The 23779-nt window shown below is 39.2% G+C and overlaps 1 protein-coding gene across 16 annotated transcripts in view; it reads right to left on the bottom strand.

The window, feature by feature from the left end:
• Positions 1-23779, bottom strand: part of mark2b (MAP/microtubule affinity-regulating kinase 2b) — a 45702-nt gene that overhangs the window by 11017 nt on the left and 10906 nt on the right. For 6 of the 16 annotated variants that reach the window (XM_044021598.1, XM_044021601.1, XM_044021608.1 and 3 more), the window contains exons 2-16: positions 18280-18450; positions 16727-16780; positions 15021-15069; positions 14735-14800; positions 14248-14318; positions 13768-13824; positions 12053-12289; positions 11002-11121; positions 8209-8338; positions 7953-8065; positions 7490-7564; positions 7155-7212; positions 6623-6771; positions 5991-6085; positions 2942-3082 (exon numbers count right to left, since the gene is read on the bottom strand). In XM_044021598.1, coding sequence (XP_043877533.1) covers positions 2942-3082; positions 5991-6085; positions 6623-6771; positions 7155-7212; positions 7490-7564; positions 7953-8065; positions 8209-8338; positions 11002-11121; positions 12053-12289; positions 13768-13824; positions 14248-14318; positions 14735-14800; positions 15021-15069; positions 16727-16780; positions 18280-18450 — 1586 coding nt within the window. The remainder of the gene's footprint in view (positions 1-2941; positions 3083-5990; positions 6086-6622; positions 6772-7154; positions 7213-7489; positions 7565-7952; positions 8066-8208; positions 8339-11001; positions 11122-12052; positions 12290-13767; positions 13825-14247; positions 14319-14734; positions 14801-15020; positions 15070-16726; positions 16781-18279; positions 18451-23779) is intronic. The other 10 variants (XM_044021602.1, XM_044021604.1, XM_044021609.1 and 7 more) reach the window with 9 other exon arrangements.

Raw genomic sequence — 23779 nt, 5'->3', positions numbered from 1 at the left:
CCATGTTCTGAGCAAAGATACCTATTCCTCATTTGGGTACAATCTATGGCTTCATCCACATTACTCCATTTTCATAAAAAAATGCACAAGTTTCGCTATGGATACACACCCAGTCCACATTGCCCCAGTGTTTAGAGGCATAAAAATTGAGAAGTTTGGTAACACTCCAGGGCATCATTTTAGTCTGGAAGTGCAGAAATGGAGACCTTTGAAGAAGATGACTCGCTAAACTATACTTTTTCTAAATAGTTCTCCTCAGTCACCACTGAACTATCTATAAGCTGTGTGCGAAAAGCTTCTGTTAACACTTCCTGAGTACGTTTCAGTTTCACCTAATTTTTCGGTCTCACACCAGAACTCCTCATTCATACTTTTCACCATTGTGCAAACAACTGCAGCGGAGAGAATCAAAGCGTACCTGAATGATCATGTTTTCAGGTATGTATGAAGTATGAATGCAGGCTACTTCTGATGCGGAGCCGAAATGCTCATCTGGTTACTATCTGAAAATGCCATTTTCAAATGAAAACGTAGTAGTACGGATGTAGCCTATGTGCTGGAGTGGTACCTTCTCTCCATCGTTCCCAACCAGCTTCTGAACAGCCCAAGCTCACTGCTGAACGACGCATGCAACAGAACAACACTTGAACATAGAGCAGACAAAAGCACATAGAGCCAGAGGGCCACCTTGACATTTGCTCTGCTGGAATTTAAGCATGACATTTATGGGTTTTTCACTAGACAACTGTCACCAGTTGTGGGGAGACTCTGTCTGAGCAAGTGACATATCAGCTCAGTCTCAGACAGTAAATAAGGGACCTGAGGAACATATTCAAAGACCTTTCACCCTGTAACAAGACAGATGGCTGGCAAAAAAGAGAAAAAGTGGACATAAAATATCAAAGTAGCCCTTCAAACAGATACAGTCAAGCAGGGAAGCTTGCCAACAAAGCAACATACACACAAACCAAGCACAAACACAACAAATACACAGACTTTGTAACAGATGTCCAGCAAGACACAGACATTATTCAGTTGATTCAACCAGATTTGTCACAGGGAATTTAACACTTAATCAAGGAAAACAGGGTTTTCCCATGCAACTTTAATGCATGGCTTTAAGAGAAAGGCTGCAAAGGCGACTTGATTAACACAAGCATGACCATTCACTTCCAGCAGCTGGGGAAAACCCCTCTGTCAACAAACACAATATGTCAGAAAACCTAATGAAGCACAATTATCTACACAGGTCAGGTCACATGCAGCAGATTATACAAGTTTCCACACAAACATGAATCAACACTATTGTTACATTAACATTTGGTCTGATTCTTCCCAGAGCATCTGTGCTTTTACATAGAAAAAGTAATCAATGACAAAAAATTAATGTTTGTACATTTGGACAACTGATGGGACTATAAAAGGGTTTATTAGATTTTTAAATGCAAGAGTTTTTTCCCCCCTCTTCAATTTCACATTTCCTATGATATGTGTCTAATAGTTGTGTAATGTCTGATAAGGATAAATTTACTATTTATTTAACAAAGACCTTTCGACTTTAGATCTTAACAGAGAACAGTCAGGCTCAATTGTGTATCAATTAAAATCTAACCGCAGTTGAGTAAGTTAAAGTATAGCATAGCAAAATATAGTGCCTCATTCACGAAAGTGTCTCTAACTTCTGTCACAGAAAAAACAAACAAACATTAGTCACAAGCTGAACTAAATGACAAATGGGGAAGTTGGATAAAATAGTTAAATACTCAAATCTGCTCATTCTTGATCAATCTTTATATTGTCCTCATCAGTTTAGTGAATTAAGTCGGCAAAATATATATTCTCTTCTCTGAATCTGTTCCAGTCTTTTTGTTTTCCTGCCAGGAAACAACCCTTGTAATAAAATATCTCTGGTCCGCAAGAGGTACAGAGAGAAAAAAACCTGCTCGTCTTGTTTAAAGCTCTCACTGTTCAGTAATTGTCCACTGGGTAAATGTGAGATCTGAGCGGGAAAAACGAGCAACGTCACAGTGTTTTTTGAACTCCACCATCTCCTTCTCTGTTGCTAAGTAACTCAGTACAGCACCTCTTTGTTTGAGAAACAGACTGAACACTAACTTACTGCTACTTAGATAAGATAGTGTTATGTAATGTTTGCTGCTAAACAAATGCTAACTTTGTTTCCTGGTTCTGGATTGCTGTATGAAGGGTGAAAACAATCTATCAATTCCTCTGAGAAGTTAAAATGAGCAAACATATGATACTGAACGTGAAATAAGTGTATATTTTATTTTAATTCATTTACTAACCTCTTGAATGTGTTCAAATGCCCTTTCTTACTTTGTCAATCATTTACTTACATTTCGTGATACTTTGCCAGCGTTTTGAAGCAAATTGTTACGTTGAATGGAATTGCTAAACAAAAGGTCACATGTATATCTGAGAGTAAATGAGATTGTGAGTTGACATCCTATGAACATTCTCTTCAGGGAGTCACTTGATGAAATGAATGAATGAATGTGTGTATATAAATGTGCATGTGTGAGTTGGCTGCTGGCAAGCAAACAGTCTGTTTTAAATAAAACACACACTCTTTGGGGACAAAAACAAGCATCTTTGATCAAATTCACAATTTGGGGCAAAAAGATACAAGACTGGTGGACAATTAACTGCTGTGTGTGATTAAAATGTAATCAAAAAGAATAAAAAGAAGTTGTTATTCCCCAAAAAATATTTGCTGTTTTCCCTTTTAATGAAACGGAGGTGGAACAAATCATTAAAACTTTAGAGCAAACAAATTATATAGCCCTTCTTCAGCTCTCTCTTTTTCCTTTGTCCATTAATGATGGATGATGATCTGTGCCGAGTAAAATGTGCATGCTGAAGGGGGCTGAAGAAGCTACGAGTTTTTGTGTGTGTGTGTGTGAGTGAGTAAAAGACTTGCCTTGGCCGTGGTGCGTGCAGGTCAGAGGGGCATGGATGATTGGAGGAGGACAGGGACTTTTGGTGGCGGGGACGCGAGGAAGAGGAGGAGAGGACGGCAGCGGCCGAGGCAGTAGAGGCGCGGGAGCCCGGAGTGTTTAGGCTGGGAGGAAGGAGGGAGGAGGAGTGCCCCGCCCGACACACACACAAACACGCGTACATTTACACACCGACAAACGTGAGTAACACACCAGACATGCATACATAAATACGCACCAGCACAATACACATTCACACACAGGCAAACACAACATGGGCGGGGTTTATGTGTGGGTGGGCGAGAGGTGAGGTGGAGCATGGTTAGAAGCAGCACTTATTGAACACACTAGGGTGGGGGGAGGGGGGTGGGGGTAAGAGAGCAGAGATTCAGGAGAACGAGTAAAGGAAGAAGACACTAAAAAAAAGAAGAAAACCAGAAAAATACATGTAGAACAAGAGGACACACATGGAACAATAAGGAAAAGTTGGTCTTTTGCTCTTCACTGTGCTTCTCACAAAGCACAATGAATGATTTTAATATGACCCCAAACGGACAAAAAAAGACCAACTTTGACACACACCATACAGTGAACAGACTGAAAACACACTTAAGGACAATGTGGATACAGTCTGTATGAAAAGTCTATTTTACATGCCTATGTTGAATTCAAACATATTACTATCTTTCAATTGTCATTGTGTTGCATTGTTCTGGATTAAATGTGTTTCATAAACTAATATAATTATTATGAGTTGACCTATATTTTTAGTGTTCTGACATGTGAGTTTATTTCCCGACTGTTTATAGATACTGAACTGATTGGACACCATGAGCAATCAAAGACATTTCTGGAGCATTTTTTTAAAAGTTTTTTTTTAAATGTTCTTGTTGACAAGCAGATGTGTTATGTAACATCACTCTAATGATCATTTCATAATTAAAGTTTTATAGATGTGAACTGTCTGGTGACTTCTGCCTGTCCAGTGCCCAACTTCTCTTTTCTCTGTCCTTTTCCACAGCAGACATTCTAAACTGTTTTGTATTTATTAAAACCAAAAGCTGGCTATTTTCCTGAACCTTCTCTTAATCAGCAAGGAAACTATTGGCTGCAGTACGGACAGCACTAACTTGCCTTTTTCCACAACACAGAACCAAACAGTGAGAGACAGGAGAGAGTGGTACCACGGATAGACAGAGAGGGGGAGAGACAGTTAAGGAAAGAGAGCAGAGGAATAAACAGTGAGGAAGAGACAGGGGAACATTTGTAGAGGTCAACCAAACAGCTGCTAATTACAAAGAAAACAAACACTTAGCTAAAACACACTCTTTTTCTGACAGGGATTAGACTGACTAGTGATGGAAAAATATCTGCATTCACTGCACAACTTTGGACATATGAGACATGTATGCTTAAGCCTGTGTGTCAATGAGTTTGTATGTGTAGAGCCTCAGACTGTGTGTGTGGATATATAAACATTTTTGTATGTGTAAGCCTATTAAGAGCCAAGTACAGGCACCATGTAGTAGAGTTAATATTCCATCACAAGCCTTCATAATCTCCTTAGAAAAAGAGGAGGGGGAAGAGAGAGAGAATACTATTAAGACATAAGAAAAAGGAAAAGAAAAGGACACACAGAGAAAATGTGAGTGACTTTTGATCCAGAGGTACAAGAGGTCAGGCGCAGATAAGCGAAGACCAAGTGAAGAAAATGAGAAAAGAGCAAAAAAAAACAAAGACTTGGGGAGGTTGGGGTGAGGGTTTTACAAGGAATAGTAGCCCAAACTTCAAAGCATTAATGATGATTAAAGAAAAAAAAAGGAACTTAAAAATTCAAAGCAGATGAAATACACTAAATTAGTTAGCAGTCTACCATGGCTAACACACCCACAGTATTTAAAAAAAAAAAGAAGAAAAAAAGCAATGCTGCCTCAAATGACCACCTCACCACCACGTAGTGCTCGGGAACAGAATCTTCTGAAAGCCACATCAAACTACAGACTGAACATGGACTCCAGTTTATGTTTTAGGTGGGACACTTCAGTGGAAAGGAGGAGGTCATTTGAGGTTGATACATGAATAAGTAATAAAGCAGTAATGACAATGACCACTGCAACAGGAATTAGGGCTTGGCTTAATGTTGAATGCATTTAAAAAAAGTAAAAAACAACAACAAGCAAATGGCTGGTTAAAGCATGAGTGATATGCGGGCAGTTTATATAAGGACGCGCAAGAGGTGTATGAGCTCGCTCCTGGCCGATATACAACTGACAGACGGACGACTTTGTTTGACAGCAAAAAAAGACAAAAAAGAAATTTCATGGCATTGTTTTGAACATTTGAAGTCCACAATCGATATAAGTGAGGAAGAGAGGAGAGTTGGAAGGAAGAATTACACTAAGGAGACTATCACACTAAAGAACTAATTCAATCAAAGTATAGAGAGAATAAAATAAGCACAGCTAAATGTAGCAGTTGATTGTTATGTGTCTTTTATTTGGGTTAAACAGGTTAAATTATTACTTTTAGATTTTGGTTATGGTATAGGTCAGAGGGGTTTTTTTGATAATGGAAGAAGAGTCTTCCAACAGATGAGAAAAGAAAGAGGAGTTAGAGATTGAAGAACAAGTTAAGGCCACTGTGTTATCTTCTTCATGAGCGAAAGTGGATCTGTGTGTCCAGCAAACTCTGCTTTGCTCTGACTGGCAGGCCTTCATCAGACCGTCTCGGCTAATCTGTAATCTACTGGAGTTTTGGCCTAAATACCCAAGAGAGCCCGATTTCCTCATCCAGGAGGGCTCGCCCTGCCCTGGACTGTGGGCCTCACTGAGCCAGCTGGCAGAGCTCTGGAGAGAACCAGCCAAGGTCTGGGATTCAGTCACTGACAGCTGTAGCACTGCTTCATTCACAAACCAGAGTGAGAGTGCTTGTATTAAGTGTGAGTGAAGAAGCAGCGCTCTGTGAGTGTGAGAATGACTATGTGGGTGTTCTTGTCCCCGTCTTCCCTTTTGTCATTGTGTGTTGTGTGAGTACCTGTCTTTGCCGTTCTGGATTCCCTGGCTCAGCGTTGATCTTTCAGTCAGCGGAGAGTTCCGACTGCGACCAGTACCAGTGGACAGGATGCTATTCTGTATGGAGAGGGAGGGCGGAAAAAGAAAATTGTGAGAAATGTAGAAATTAAAAAGACTGGGAGATTAGTGAAGAACATGGAGGATGACTTTAAAGGTTAGAAATTATCCCAGAGCAGCCTGGAGCCAGTAATGACTTCACTCGCCAAAAATGAATTACATCCTCACCAAATGATGCTTCGAGTGTATTTCCTATAATACATTTTCAGCAGCCTCTCAAAATGACTTGTGCCATCACATAATTACAATATTATTGCATGTTTACCCTAAGTAACTGTCTTTTAAAGTCAATGCACTGTGGAAAAAGCCAGTAGTTTTGCTCAAAAGTCAAATAGTTTTTTGTTACGTTTTATGGAGCAACTGTAAAAAGCTAGAATTTAGTAATTTTAGATAAAGTTTTAAAAATGTATCATGATCTGAATGATTTTGGTTTGTGTAATATTATCATATGCTTTATTTTTTCTTTTGCTATGTAGAACTACCAACTGGTGAATAAAATAGGGTTTTTTTGTATGCCATATTGACATTTGGGCTCACAGTGGAAGGCGTAGCGCTCTTCTTGCGGTCAGAGGAGACAAGAGGACTGGCCGGCACCTTGGTAGTGGAGCTGCCTGATGAACCTTTCCTCCCAGAATCCTCAACTGCAGTGCGGTTGTCTTGACCCCCCCTCTTAGAGTAGGAGGAGCCTGGGGGAGGGACAAGAGAGTACATGAGAAAGGCTCCATTTAGACCTTTGACTTCTTCTAATCTGCACCATCATCTGCTCTGCTACCCATTAGTTAATTTCCTGTCATCATTTTAAGAAATCAGCTTTATATCAATCTGCTGAGTGAGCAAGCCATTCAGTCAAAGTTCCACCCTGTCCTGCTTTCTGTACCACCTAATGCACTTCTCTCACCTCAAACTTTATTCAAATAATCGGCTCACCATAATTCAACTATTTTACTCATCCTACCTGTTCTGTTCTTCTTCCCTCCTTTTCCAACATGGCTACTGATTATAAAACTGACTGCTATATCTAACACACACCACCATCTCCCGTTCCCCTCTGACACAAAAACAATCTCACCCTGGTCATTGGTTCTGCGATTCTGACTCTTCTGGTTGGATGACACACTGCGCTGTACCTTAGAGGTAAAAAAAAGAGGACATAGGTCACTGTGATATCCTTTGTTATCATGTGATTACAAACGCAGGCAGGGATATTAAGTAAGCAAGTCAGGAGCTTTGGTTGCTCATACTCTTTTACTGGTACAGTGTGTGGGTCTACAAGGGAAGAGAAGAAAACAATAAAGTCGATTCACAAGGTGTTTTAGAGATGGCCAAGCTAGTGCGCTTGCATCTCTGCCTGGAGATGGGGGACCTCATTACATGCTAGCGAAAGACTTCATGTTCTCATTGTACCTTGTGAGGCGGGGAGGGGGCTTTAATGTTGCTTACATCACTTCCTGGTCGAGGCTTGATGCAACCTTCTTCCAGCTGAGGAAGTAAAAAAACAACAACAATACAGGTCTGAATGAGCAGATCAAGAGACGCTGGTGTGTGCACAACAAACAATAGGGACTAAAATAGACGTCATACAGAACACCACATTGTTATGGAGAATCATATATTGATGATAAACACATGTGGTCAAACACAGAGATGACAGCAGCTTTATGTTCCAACGGCTCAAGTGGAAACTATATATGTATTCAAAAATACTGGTAATTTGATTTTATTGTCTATGACTGCATAGTCATTCTGTTTCAATCACTATAGTTCATGTGATAATTTTTCTGTGTGTGTGTAAAATGTAATCTTAATAGATGCCAGTGCTATTCAGGATATAGTGAATGTGAGTGTGTGAAAGAGAGGAGCAGTGTACCTCGGAGTTCCTATAATCCAGTAGCAGGTATGTAGCCATCACATCATTGTACTTCTGGTTCACCAGCGAGTCCTGAATCTCCTCTTGCGAGAATCCCATTTGCAGCATGATGTCTGCACGCACACAGAAAAAAAAACTGTTTATAATTACTGGGCTTACTCTAAGTCCATAATTCCAAAGATTAATTATCCTTGAGTGTGAGTAAAAAATATTTTCAAGTGTGTATGTATATGTGTGTAAAAGGAGGAATACGAACATAGTAATACAGAGCTGTGCTGTGTACCTGTCCTCCTGGGGTCCTTATAATCTGGCTGAGGTTCAATGTAGGGTTTGAGTTCTTCCTCCTCGTGGCCCACATTCATCCACCGATCCCTCATTATCTGCTGCTGGGAGCCAAGCCAAACAGACAGATACAGGAAGACATGACATGTCAAAGAGGATAAAAGAGGCGAAAAGCAGAGGAGAAGGGAGAGGAGGTTAAAGGAAATTGTGACAGTAAACCAGAGAGTAACACCTTTGCTCTTACGATTTACATTCATTAGTGTTTATATTAGGGATGCACGATATATCGGCATTAATATTGTTATCGGCCGATGTTCGTCATTTTTTAAACATATCGGCACCGGTTCAATGAGTAAAACTGCGCCGATTTTAACAACCGATGTTTATACCCGTCTAATTGCTGTTTGTGTATGTGTGTCGGGAAGGGGAGACCATGCGGCATTTGTTTGGGCATATGACAGCGTCAGTGGCGCAAGTGCAGCACAAGATGTGTGTGTGTGTGTGCGCGCGTGTGTGTGTGTGTGTTGAGGAGAGAGAAGGTCAGCGGTGTGGGCGATTTTTCAGGGTGTCAATTGAAGATACACAAAAAGCATTATGCAACACTTGCAAAGTCGAGGTAATGCGCGGAGGGTTCCGCGTCAAGTCATTCAATACCACAAATTTGATTATGTCATTTGAAAAACCGTCAACCTGAAGTACACAAACAACGGCAGGAAGCTAACGCTAGTAACATTAGGCGGCAGACAAAAAGAAAGCAGCGCAGCTGGGACTCGACCAAAGGAAGACATTGGCCAGGGCAATAACGATCAAGGTAATGGAAATGATTGCTCTTGACGACCAGCCGAGGGTTCCGACGGTTGATAGCGCATATTGAACCCCGCAGCAACCTGCCAAGTCGGCGCTACTTTTCCGATGTTTTGCAATTGAATAAATATCTAGTTGCCATGAATACTGGCAAGTTTGATAAAGTATTTTAACATGTTTTTTTTATTATGGCAGCTCTTAGTAGAGCTTGTCAGGTATTGTTTCTCATATTTGTTGTGTAGTTTTATTGTGAAAGGAAGTGGCGCGGTTGTTGTTGCCGGAAGGAAGGGTTGTTTACTTTATTTACGTACCCAGTATAGACGCCCTTATCTCGGTTACAGTAACTTTGGCAGGGTATTATTTTTATTTATGTTCATGTTTGTAATTTATGATCCAAACTTTCTCACGGGAGTTTAGTGAGTTGAGGGAGTTAAACTGTACTTTAATTTAGTTACACACTTGCTACAAGTGGTAAAGGTTTCTAAAAACCTTTACTTGTAGTTGGTTACTTGTGTCTTATGTGACCTTGTTATTTGGAGGTAAAACATGTTTTGAAAATAAAGGAAGACATTCAAAAATTCAGCTTGCGTGATTTTCATTCTGTACAAACTTATCATCTCAGAAACTTTTTTTTAAAACATATATCGATATCGGTAGATAACGGTTATCGGCCATAGCAGCAATATTAATATCGGATATCGGTATCGGCGGAAATAGTCATATCGGTGCATCCCTAGTTTATATCATGGATTCAGTCAGGCTTATCTTTTGCTTATCAAACGCAAATTCTTTTGAAAATAATTGTTTGCCATTTTCTCTGCCTAATATCTGCAGTGAAGACACAAGGAGACACTAAAAACTTGTTTTCACTTGTCGTGCATTCATTTCCTCTTTGGCAGCACAGCATGTTTCACCAGCCTTCAGAAATCCCTGCAGGTTTAACTGGATGGACCAAATCTCACTCACTAGCCTGGCAACATTAAGGCTACAAACAACCCATGATGCAACAGTTCATAGTTGTGACGTTAAACTCTTTTTCCATTCAGAAAATCACCAGCAATGAGTGAACACATAATTGTAGCACCCATAACCTCTGCTTAACACAAGACGAAAGTCTTCAATCAATTTTTAATGTTTAAATATAAACCTTTTGGAACTGCTCTATTTTATTTTCAATGACGTCCTCGGACACAAAAACATAACAAATGCAAGAGGGTTTGATGATCATTACGATGTAAGTTTTGAATGTTCACACGTTAATTCAGTCAAACCCAGTCAGTGAGACGCACACACAAACTCTACCACAGGTGTAAATGAATTCTAGCACTCAAGCTTGAGTTTTCTTTACAGTATCAATGTGGTGCCATTTCGAAATTAAGGAGGTCAATTAAACTTTGTAGTCGGTGATTCATTGTTTACAATACTTGTAATACATGCAGAAATCATGATCGTCATCTTGCTTCTCAATAAAATCCTCCATCTAAAACAGCTGTTCATTCACCTGTTGTGCAACCACATTCAGTGACTCATAAATCCCAAACTAACAAGCCTTTTCTAGGCTTTAAAAAAGCATTTAACAGTTGAGCAACAAAGTCACACATAGCTGGTAAAACAAGTGCAAGTATACAGTGTAGCAGTGGGAGTGCAACTGAATAAAATGACATCACGGAATGGACTGATTTACAAACTATAACTGGAAAACTTTGCCTCATGTCTTTTCAGTCTGCATGATTTATAAAATTGAGTGTGAAGGAATTTAATATTACAGTATAATCTCATAAAAGTTTAAACATTAAGACATCACATTAATTAAACAACATGCCTAAGCTGCTGGACAGGACCTGTTTAACAAACAAAACATTAAGACATTTAAATTGACATTGTTAAACTTAAAAATACTTTTGAGCTGTTAGGGTGTGTCCTTGAGTGTTGTGTGCTCCCTGTGTCAATGCACGTGTGTTACCTCGAGGCTGCCTCTTTTCAAGGGGTTCAGGATGAGGAACTTCTTGAGTAAGTTCTCACAGTCGGTAGACATGTAGAAGGGAATCCTGTATTTCCCTCGCAGCACACGCTCTCTTAGTTCCTGTCGAAATTGAAATACAAACTCAGTTGTTTTTTGGGGGGAAGAAACACAGTGATGGCTAAACTATTCAAAATTTGATGAATCCACTTTCATTTATCAGCTGTGCTTTTGTGGACATCTCTCATCTGTATGCAGCTATGCAAGTCTCTCGCTCTCTGAATATATAGCTCACTGTGTTGCAAAATTAGCTGCGGTAACACCCACACATAATTGATAGTTTTGTTAAACAAGTACCCCCATTCACTTAACTAGAAGCTTGTTAGCATTTAAATGAGCTACAATTCAATCTTAATGGGCCATATTAGAAAAAAAAAAAAAAGACATCACACAGTTTCTGGTATTTTGACATTTTTTGCTTCCATACAATCTGAAAGGTAATTAAGCCAAGACAAGGCAGTGGTTAAGTAAAGGATTGTTGGTCACAAGGCACTAATAATAAATGTCAAATTAGTAAATTACTTCAGTGGTCATCTTTAATCCCACTGGAAGGTTCTCAGTAATTATTTACTCAGACACTGAAGGGTAAATGCAGTCACATGCAGTGACAGATTTTATCTACAGTATGAAGCACACACCAGGCTTTTAAAGAGCTCAAACTGCCAGATTGAATACTTAACTTGTTTAAATTTCACACTTTTTGCCAGTATATAACACTGAATTATAGCATATCCTAATGGAGTGATAGAAGACAGTCAGATTATCTGCTAAATTAACAGTAAAACCTGGATAGTTTTTACAAGCATGCCAATACAACACATCACCACAACAACAACATTAACACGTTCACTTTCTCAAGAATTATGCAGCGCATTCTGTAGGGCAGCAGGAACAGAAACCAGTATGACAAATACTACAACCGCCCACAGAATACTGATATCTGCTTATGTAATGCGCAGTAACACACACAAAGACTCGCTCGCCTCTTCCTGACCTTGAGGTTCTGTCCATCAAAGGGAAGCGATCCGCTAACCAGTGTGTAGAGGATGACCCCCAGGCTCCAGACATCCACCTCAGGCCCATCATACTTCTTGCCCTGGAAGAGCTCTGGAGCTGCGTAGGGTGGGGAGCCACAGAATGTATCCAACTTGTTCCCTAGGGTGAACTCATTACTGAAGCCAAAGTCCGCTATCTTGATGTTCATGTCTGCATCCAGCAGCAGGTTCTCTGCCTGCAGACAGACAGTGTGGGGGAGAAAGAGGAAAGAGAACAAAAAAGATTTTTAATACAATAAGCTTCATGTCATCCTGCATGTGCAAAGAAACCAAATACAAATATTTCAGATTGGCAATGTGTGTTGCAGTGTTGATATATAGTTTGGAAACTTGAGTTACACTTTGTCAGAGGTAGATTAACTTTGTCAGAGGCAGAAGAGCAAAGTTGAACAAATAGGACATGCTGACTGCGAGTGCAACATAAATATTCTCAGGCAAACCAGTGATGACACACCTCATTACTGAAGATCAGTCTGAAATACAACTTTTTCCGGGAAAAACTGGATCCCCAGTGGTGGTGGTGTGTTGGGGAGGGCTGGATTCTGAGTAATAGCCTGGGGCCTACAAGTAGCACACATTGTGCAAAGGGAGCTACCACCATTTATATCTGTGTGTGTGTGTGTCTATCCCTGAGCCTTAAGTGAGCCAGCGAGCAAGGAGGCGGGGGTTGCCTAGCAACAGGTGCGCTCTCCTTTTTACTAGCACTGAACACTCTTCGGCTTCTGTGTTAAAGTATGTGAGTGTGGACATGTATTAAACTCAACACTGACATCACCCCTAAGCCATGAACAATTAACTTTGTTAAATGCAAAAGTCAAACTTTTGCAAAAGTTTGTTTTGGATTTTTTTTGTTTGTTTTTTTTAAGAAAGAAGTTCCACCACTTTTGCAGAAGCAGGGGTTAGTGGGTTATAAACCTGAGGTAAACTCTTGATTGCTGCTACACTTAGATTCTTTCCCTGTCAGGGACCACAGATTGCTGTTAAAGGCATTCTCTTTTCAAATCTACTCTTGCAGTGCACAAGTAACATCCTTCCTGGATTTCATTTTGCACCCCCCAGATCAAGAGTGATTAGGATAATGTGTGGGATTGTATGCATTATAATAATGAGAACAGTCTGCCCTCCAGAAGACGAGTGACAACCATCATTCATCATCATTGCCTGCTTTAAGAGTGGAAAATACTTCATGAGCTTGTTTTTTTTTTGTTTTGTTTTTTTTTCAAGTTTATTAAAACCCCAAAAGCACCCATGCACACAAAAACTAAGCTGAGATGAGAGATCACTGTCTGGTCACTATAACAATAATCAAGATAATGTATTGTCCACAGTTTTGCCTGCTGGCACAATAAGAGGATTTACAAGTCTTCATAATACTATGAACCAAATGACCATGAACCATTAGATCCATGTGTGTGTGTTGCATTTCTTGTTTGGCAAAAATGATGTGATTAATTGAGAGGAAGAAAAAGTAGAGACAGAAACAGAATGACCCAATAAGAGCCAAGCAAAGACATAGACGCACAAAAAGTGTTTACAAGTGAGCATGTGTATATAGATGAATGGGTATGTGTTGAAGGCATTACGTAAGAATGTTACAACATCGATGACAGAAAGAGGGAGATAAGTGCATGTTCATTTGCATGTGTTCTCTCACCTTGAGGTCTCTGTGTACTATACACTTCTGATGGCAATACTGTACCGCTGACACAATCTGGAGAGTGAGAAAGTGTGTGAGAGAGAGAGACATGGAGGGGAGAGAGAGGAGGACAAGATGGATGACACTGTTTTAGTGAGACAGTGATTCCTAATTTTAGTGGGGGAAAAAAATTAGGTAATAGTTCCTTGAAATATCTTTTCATAAATCATAAAACTAAAGAGTACATATATGTGTATATATATATATATATATATATATATATATATATATATATATATATATATATATATATATATATATATATATATATATATATATACACATACATAGTGGGTCTGCCTTCTAAAAGTTTTTTCCCCACCTGCTGTCGATGGTGGTGACATACTTTAAATCTTAGTCACACGTACACTAATACTGTAAATTGGCATGAAATTACAATTACATTCATCATATGAGGACAGTTCCCCCAATACACACCTGTCTGAATTTGGCACGGGCTTCTTTCTCCTTCATCCTGCCATGGGCCACCAAGTAATCAAAGACCTCTCCTGGGAGACGAGAGAAAAAGGAGAAGATTTAGTGTTGGAACCTGATACTCGACTCTGCAAAACCAGTGTTAGGTCAACGGGGCAGTAAATAGGGTACTGTCTTTTGAAACAAAGAGTGGTCACATTGAGCTAAAGCGTTCATTATTTGAATGGCTTTTGTTTTATTACAGACTGAAAATGAACAGAAAAAGTGGCTGCATTTCCTGGTTTTATTTTGCCCTGTTAAACTAAAAGTAAAAATCACATAATGAGTTTTATATATGTCTATACAGGATATGAAATGCATGAGTCAAAGCACACAAGAGTAGGTGCAGTCCAAGAGTGGCCTTGAGGATGTTGTTTGATGGGAACCATTATTTTCAATTTTAAAAGTGCTGAGTTTAAGGGGGAATCATTTCACAGTGGCATGCACTTACCTCCACTAGCATACTCCATTACCAGGTACAGAGTCTTCTCTGTCTCTATGACCTCAAAGAGCTTGACTAGAGGTGGAGAAAGAAAAGGCAATGAGAGAATTGAATGCAAAAGGAAGAGCAAGGTGGAGGGAGACAGGGAGAGAGAAGAAAAGGGAAAGAGGTCAGACAGGATGAAAGAATAAAAAAAAGAACTAAACAGGATCATTTGCCTTGAATACATAACATTTCCAGATCACTTAGGTCTCAGTTAGTGACAACAGAGAAGACGACTTTCAGTATGACTTACCTATGTTGGGGTGATTCAACATCTTCATGATCCTCACTTCCCGGAAGAGCTGTTAGAAACAAGCCACACATAGTGCAGTGTCAAATAGACTATCAGGTGCGAGGTGGCGTTCTTGTGAGTTACATTTATATATGATTTAGTGCCAGATGTGAGGAGCACACCAAATGGTGGACACAGAAACCGACATTAATAGCATTCAAAGAAGAACTTGACATTGTTTCAACTCAGAATTGCAGTGTGAAAGTTGTGTCATTACAAAGAAGTGACATTCTATGATTGACACTGAGAACACAATCATTCACCTCGTGTTTCTAAACATACATATTACATTAATAGAAGCGATAGGGGCATTACAAATTTAAACCTGAGGTCTGTCAAAATTATTTTAACTGCTTGTAAAATAACCACCAAGCATATCTATCACATTATCCTCTGTCTTAATGTGTTTTTTCATTGATTGTTTAGTTAATTTATCAAACAATGACGACATCTCTCTGTTTTGATATGACAGGACAAACCACCCACACAAATTCATATAAAGTGGTTGGGGTGGGGGATATATGCAGAGAGAGAGTGAGAGGTGCATTTCTCTATATATCCATCACATTCACATTCTGTGTCACATGAGCTTAGGATACATTTAAATTAGTAGTCAGCCAAATTACAGGTCAAGTTTACTGCACAAAAAGTGGACAATGTGTAGTAGCAACACGCCCTTAACCTTGTGGGTATTTGCATTTAGGTCCTTAAAGTGTCTGTGTACCTTTCACATGGCCTACATGTCAAAGTTTGATTACGCTGCCAGGCTTCCCCATGGTGTTCACTTTTAAAAAAAAATCTACTTTAGAACAGTTATCTCATACATGACCTTTCTGGAAGCAATGGAGAACTTCAATTCTTGCAGAAATAACTGTAAAGTAAGTATTCTGTCCCCATGTTTACATGCTAACTCATTATCACACGCTAAAGGCCAGACCCAAACAAGCCAGTCTGCTGTTGTGAATACTGTGATGAGATATGTTTTACTGTGCAGAAGAACGAAACCACTTAACAGATGCCAATTCCAACCTCTTCAGCTAGTTAATTTCCATTAACATTATACTCATTCCTGTGATAAGTGCCACGATGAGGGGTCATGAAGTAGTTACACTGATGAGTTAAAAATATCAAGGAAGCCTAATTAGAGCACTGCATAATCCAAATCATCATTTCAACAATTGGCTTTAGTATATTAATATCAAATTAACTTCAACTGACTTGTCAATTTATATCAATATTTTGTTCCACTACTAGTATACATTATATTATTTAAAATGTCAATATGCTGACACTCAAAGAACAGCTTTGCGACTGTGACAAACATAACCTAGACTGTATACTTGGAGTTTCTGTTTAATATCAGGTCTCATTCTATACCTTATGTCTACCTTAGTATGCATGTGTGTGTGTATATGTTCAGTATGCTAGCATACATGGTTAGAGTGTGCATGTAAGTGGACAGACTCCACCCTGCCACGATCAAAGGAAGTAATTGCAGCTTGTTTCCTGTAATTAAAACTCTCCCTGAAAACTAGACCACTTCAGAAAAAGAGAGCGAAAGAGAGAAAGTTACAGAGAGGGCTAAAACGAAAGACACATGAAGGAGGAGTCCTGCAAAAAAAGAGGTTTTAAGAAAAAGAGGTTTTAAGAAAGTCAGAGAGACCCACCTTCTGCAAACTGGAGGAGTTGAGCTGCGTCTTATCAATGATCTTTACAGCCACCTAGAAGCAAAACAAGAACATATTCATTTACACTTTTATTTCTTCACTACACGTGCACAATGGATTTGACACATCTCTTTGACAAAACCAGCCCAGCAACAGGCCTATGGGAACAGCACAAACACAGCTATCCTTGTTGGGATTACCATTCAACACTTCATTGTCAACGGCTTAACCCGAACCTCAACCATTACCAATTCAGGCCTAACCCTGACATACATCTAACCTCTAAATTTAACAAGAAATGGTGAGGAGATTTTGACCAGCCTATGGTCCCGATTCAGTTAATTGATCCAACGGAACAATATGATCCTGCCGCATGAAGTGATAATCACACAATCAAGGCAGGTGACAGTTGCTTAACGGTGCAGAATTCAGGGACAAACACACAGCTAGAGCTGGTTTTATACCCACGTCATACCAACACCTAGAGTTCACAATCAAACAGTGGACACCAACACGTGAAACAAAAATTATACTTAAAAAAGCACACAGGGCTGATAGACATAAAATATAAAAGCGGGAGGGAATATGAAATGAAACAGAACAGGAGAAAAGGCAACAAAGAGAAACTACAGGGAAGGGAAGGTCGATATCTCCATCTCTCATTTCTGTTTTTCGCTGTCAACAAACTATTTTCTTCCACTTCTTTTTCTGGCTGTACTTGTCTGCCTTACTCTTTCATGCCCTCTGACTCTCCCTTGTTTTCTTTGAGAGCGTGTGTGTGCGTGCCAGCAAGTCACATGGAGTGTTATCAGCGTGTCAGGCACAGGGCTGTCACACATTGACAGAGCCCGCCTACCCCTTGGTCTCACACAGGCCAACAGTTGACTTGACAGGGCCTCAGACAGAGCCCAGCATGGACTCACACCAGACACAGCTTCTCTCTTAAAGGGACAGACCACTCTGTTACATCACATCTGGAATTTGCAGTAAGCTAGCGACATTTAAGCTTTACTATTCAAGCTGACAATGGTGAACTAATCTCCCGCAGCAGATGTACAGTCTCCAAAGCCATGCAAGCCTCAGATCAGACCAGAACTACTGTGCATCACAGCGTGAACCCTCCCCGATCCTCAGAGAGCAGGAAGGAAGATTATAATTTAGACATCCGCTCAATATTTATATAGATTTTATGCTTTAAACCATTGCAGCTAGTTAAAAACACATGAGGCTTATTTTCTCTTGCAAGTAGTTTGTGGTGATTAAATCATCACTTCCTGAAAACAGAGTTTACAAGTTACTTTTACGGAATTTCTTACAGGGACAATTTGCTCTTTTGTTTGAATCACAACAGTCAAACCAGTTAAGCTTTACATTGACTATCTTTTCAAGAAAATGGCTTATGTTGCTATATTTCTTTGTCCGGCTAACAAGCCATAGCCAAACATTTGTCCTGAATGTGACAAAAGCTGTCTAAAGTTCGCAAAGTCAGAGGGCCTCTGGAAGAGGAACTAAAGGGACAAATGCCAACCTGGAGTGCACACATATATGCTTACCTCTTTTCCGGTGAGGACATGTCGTGCCAATTTGACTTTGGCGAAGTTGCCTTTGCCAATGGTTTTCAGCAACCGGTAGTTACCAATGTGTGGCTGGTCATCTGATGTGGTTGTGGCGACGGAGTTCCGACACCGAGGCATGCTGGAGCGGCCAGATGATGACTTGGACTCCTGGACAGAAAAAAAAAGGCAGAAAGTTGTGTGTCAGCAAACAAATTACTTAAAAGATAGGAAGAAACTGTGACTGAGCAAAAGCACAAGGAAGATTTTATTTAAAATGATGGAGAAACATCTTTGACTCTCTTTTGTACAGTAATATGTAATCATGAAAAGGTCTTGAATAAAGGGAGGGATGGGTCATGGATAAAATAATTTGAAAAGTAAAGCAGGTGTATGCAATCTGAATGATTCTATTATTCTTTATATGCATGTGAATGTGTGGGTGTATCTGAAAGATTGATGAATAGTTCCCTGTGTATCTCAAAATATTTGTTTGCCCGAAATGCCCATCATTAGTTTCAGATAAAGTAAAGCACAAAATAATAATCACCCCTGCATCCTGACTATATATGTGACTTAACTTGAGCTTATGATCCTATGCACAAATCCAGCCAGAGCCAGTAATGTATAAAGTTATTTTTAACAGTCTCTTTGCCTCAGTTCACTTTACAGCAGACAGTAGGTCTTTCGAGTTATACACACACCCACAAAAAGAAAACAAAACCTTGCTGTGCTGGCAAGTTTTGCATGGCTGACAACTGCGATTGGGTTTCAGCTCCAGGAAAGGGTCACAGCAATTGTGAGCATGTCAATGTCCACGAATGTGTGTCTGTGTGATCTGAGCAGACAGGTGACAAGGATCAGGGTCAGGGGCGAGGACGACTGGCTCCAGGGTGACGAGATGCAAACACGCACACACAAGCTGTATCATGACCAGTCGGGGGTATAAGTTGAGGTATACAGTCAGTCACCGACAAGGCATGTACACAGCAGCACAAATCACACACAAACCTCAGATTAGACACAAATGAGAGAGAGCTGGTTGAGTGAACTTCACACTGATGGTGCAGAGTGAAGAGGTTCCCACAAATCAAATCCTTCTCCTGCTCCAACACAGACATTTGATTGAGTAAATTATCGCTCTCTGATTTGAGCAAATTAGAGGGTCACTTTCTCACAAATTAACCACAGATCACATTTTTATCAACATGTTCCTCCCTCTGATACTATATCTTAGGTCATGGGAATCAGGGATATACAAGATGACATCATTGTGTTTCTTGGTCCAGATGGTATGATCTAATAATGTCTGCATCCCTCCACCAACCCCTTAATGCTGACAGTGCAGACCAACATAAAGAGTTATAGGCCAGATTCAATTTGAACAAAAGTGCGGGACTGGGATGGAAAACAAACAGACATTACTTTACACCCAGGGGACGGGGAAAAGCCTCATATTGCCCAGTGTGAAGGGGACACAAATGATTTTTATTTTTGGACCATGTGGAAGAGAGGGAGGAAGACGATGTGTCATACGTGGACACTATTTGAGACAATGAGACCAAATCTGACAATGCAAAACTGATTCCTGGATCAGCTGGGTTGTCCACACACAGATCTACGTGATCCATCTTTCTCTGTCACTCCCCTAGCTTAGCACTGAGCTCACAAGCGTAATGGTGTCCAAAATAGAGCCTGCAGGTCAAATCATGCCCATAACAAAACGTTTGTCTATCCTAAGGTCTACTTTTAAGTGATAAGGCATCCTGTTGGTGAAAATGTCCTCTACATGTATCAGCAAAAAGCTCAAGCATAGAAACATGAATCCCCACTCATTCATGAAAATGTACTACCAGCTTGTTTAATCTGAGAGGCATTTTTTTTTAGACTTTGAGTTATCACCATAGCATTCAACTGTATGAAAGAAGGAGTAACTCAAAGAGGATTCATTCGATAATGCTGACAACTAGGGGTTGACCAATTATCCAACTGGATGGTTACATTTGTAGTCGGTATTGGTGTTTTATTTTAACAATCATGGTGTTAGTAAGTGTTGATAAACATTTAACAGACGTTTTGTGTTTGAGTTAGTAAAATTCAAAATTTAGACATGCATATCGGTATCAGTTATTAGCCTCAATAAGTAGCAATAACCGGTATCAATATTGGCCCAGAAAAATTAGAATCGGTCGACCACTACTAACCTCTATGCTCAGGTGTGATTCATGAAGAGAAAGCATAATTTTATACCAACACATCAAAGTGGTTACTGCTCAGCTGAAATTTCCACAAATTTCAAAAGGTGTTAAATCAACAAGTCAACTTACTATTGATTTAAAACTGTTGGATAAATACAACAGCACACATTTAAAAAAAACAAAACATACAACGGAAAATCTTTTGGTCTATTTCAAGACTGAAATAAAACGTTTTAGATGGGATTTTTTTAAATATATATAATAAAAAAAAAAAAAATCCTATATATACCATGAATAAAACAAAATGCAACCTGACTACAGAGAGCTATAAAGCTTTACAAAAGTAAAGCTACCAGACGAGGGCCAAACTGAGGTAACACATCGTCGAAAGGTTGGGATTACAAGAGCTTCAATGAAGTCTTAAATATTGTCTATTTATAAGGGATAGTACAATACCACTTTTTTGTCTGATACTGATAACAATATCTCAAACTCGAGTATCTGCCGATACCGAGATCAGTCCAATACAGTAATTGTACACTTTGTGCTAGCCATTTCAAGCTATTGTCCAAATGTGTAACAAATATTCTTATCCTATAAGGAAGAAATAAACAAGCTGTTGTTGATTTTCTCAAGCATGCTATATATATATATATATATATATATATATATATATATATATATATATATATATATATATATATATATATATATATGATTTTTGGATTTATCTGATTTTATATTTTTATCTGTCCAATGTACGATCTAGTGATATCAGATCGATACCGAGTATCATGTCAGCTCAGTGTTGGACATTGACACTCTTATCGAGGTGGCAACTTCTAGACAAAAAATGACTGAAAGACGTGATTTCACAGTTTCTCATTATAACTTTGTGACTTTTATGAATGTAATAAAGTGATTTACACACATTTTGTGTTTCACACATGGCTGAAGAAACAAAAACAAATGAAGGCTGTTTTACACGTATAACTAATATTAAGGTAATTAGATGGACAATTTTCATTCTTTGATTAGCAAATGCTTTGATGGTACACCACACAGGAGTCAGTTGGCCTAATAAGGCAGTAGAATAGTTTATTTGTTTTACAGCATTTCTACTGAGATCTTTCACTCTTACACAGCCCTAAACTCTTTCCTCTACCTTCTCTCCTATCCTCTTTCATGTCAGACTATTTTTGTCTTCTGATTCTTCCTTCATTTTTGGGCAGCTGCAGGCCAAGCAGATGCCCCTCCCCCCCACCACAGACACACAAAGATATTAACACATACATATGCGCATACCCACCTCTCCCCTCAGTTATAATTATAGATGTGTTGGAGCACAATAAGTGACATCATTGTTTAGTTCTCACATTACCATGTCTATGCTACTTGTAACTTATGAATGTTGAGTTAGAAATGCTATCATACACAGTTTAGCAAGGAAGTCCAATGGAACATATAATCACTATGGCATAAAAACTGCAACTAAAAACTGCCCTTTGAACCATTGTAAATGTCAGTAACAAATCCAGTTTCACTATGCATGTGTTCAAAGGAAAATGGAACCATGAATGTGAAGTGTAGAGCACTTCAGGTGACCAATTAGGTGAAACCAGTTTACTAGATTAAGTTTTGGTCTTTACTTTATTTTTATATCTTAAAACTAATTTCTTAAAAAGTTTTACCACTTCTAATGTATCAACTCTTCAAATACATTTGCAACTTGGCTGCTGTTGGTGTTTTACAAAGCTTTTTATAATTTCCAGGTCAAATTAGTGACCGGTTTCAACTATAACTATAATTCAAAAGCAAAACACACTATTCTGTGTAAAGCCTGTTGCATGGCACAGCCCTTTTTTGTCCAATGCCTACCGTGTGGAAAGACCATTAGTATAGTGTTTATATCCGGCCCAACAATTCAGCCCCCTCCCAAAAACACACACAAAGTGAAGACTTTCTGTCATGATGCATGCAGCTAAGAGCCATTTACTGCAAACACAAGCATATGCACATGACCAGCACACACACACACATACACACACACACACACACACTCCAAATTGTGTCCTCACAGCCCAATAAAGACATGTACAGGCACACACCCATACACCCACACACAGAGACAGAGTAATGTTAATCCAAGGGAATACTGGTTGTATTTTGACTCAGGCCTCATTATCACTGACCTTTACTAATCTGAGTTAAGGGAGGAAGGCACTCAGATATAACCAGATGGAATTTCACAGAGTATGGTTCTCAAAGTAACCCTAAAGGACAGTCACATATGAAGTGAGAACTACACGATACTATAAAGAGACAGCTGAACCTGAAAGCATAATGAGCAAACACAGCAAAAACCTCATCAAGGGAACAGCAGCAAAATTAGAGTAACAAGAGCACTCAGAGAGCAAAGACCTCTGCCAATAGCTTTGTCACCTGTGTTTTACATAAAAGGCATCTGACATTTTTACATTTTGACCCACTTGATTCAGAAGACTGCCTGAGATATGATTTTTTTTTTTCCATTCCATTATAAGAGATAGAGAGTTCTTTAATGGGAACATACTTGGGTGATCACCTACCCATAACAACAAATTCAGATTGATCCATCAAAAACTGTAGCCATGAAGATGCTGACAGAAGGGCAAACTCACAGAGAAACCCACACTAATGAAAACATAACCTTCTTGGGGGGTAATAAACTTAGAATTTTTTTTTTTTACAAAACTGAAAATAACTATATATTAGCCTACTCTGCAATATCAACTGAACATTTGAAAATAACCAAAACACATTACTGTCTTGCTAAATAAATTATAATTCTTTAAGAACATTAAAAAATTAGAGTTGTAGAAAAAACAGTATGTCAAACAATTTCTCTAGGTGCTATAAGTTCTAGCTGTAGCTACTACATCAGCTACAACCTATTGTACTAAAAATGTCTTCTCGCAGTCATCAGATTTGAAATAATTAACAACACTGTCTCTTCCTGTCCAAGGACAACTTGACTTTGTCACCACAGAGTCAGGAAGAGCTCAACAGAACACAGAGTACAGCAGTTACCAACACAATGCATAGTATCTGTGTATTTCACACCAAAACATGAAGTAGTGGCTAAATGCTAACAACTAAGCTAATGTTATTTATTTATTTTAAAAAGCGTATATATTTAAGCTCTCATAGTGCCTGTTTGTCTGTTGACGTCATAATTAATAAACAGTGCTAAAAACTGCTGTTCAGAACAGCATTTACAAAGACTGAGAACGTAATTGTAAACATGCGGAACAGCATTAGCC

Source organism: Solea senegalensis, linkage group LG3, assembly GCF_019176455.1.
Source record: "Solea senegalensis isolate Sse05_10M linkage group LG3, IFAPA_SoseM_1, whole genome shotgun sequence".
Lineage (NCBI taxonomy): Eukaryota > Metazoa > Chordata > Actinopteri > Pleuronectiformes > Soleidae > Solea > Solea senegalensis.
Note: the sequence above shows the minus strand (reverse complement) of the source record. Positions and strands in the feature narration are given on the sequence as shown.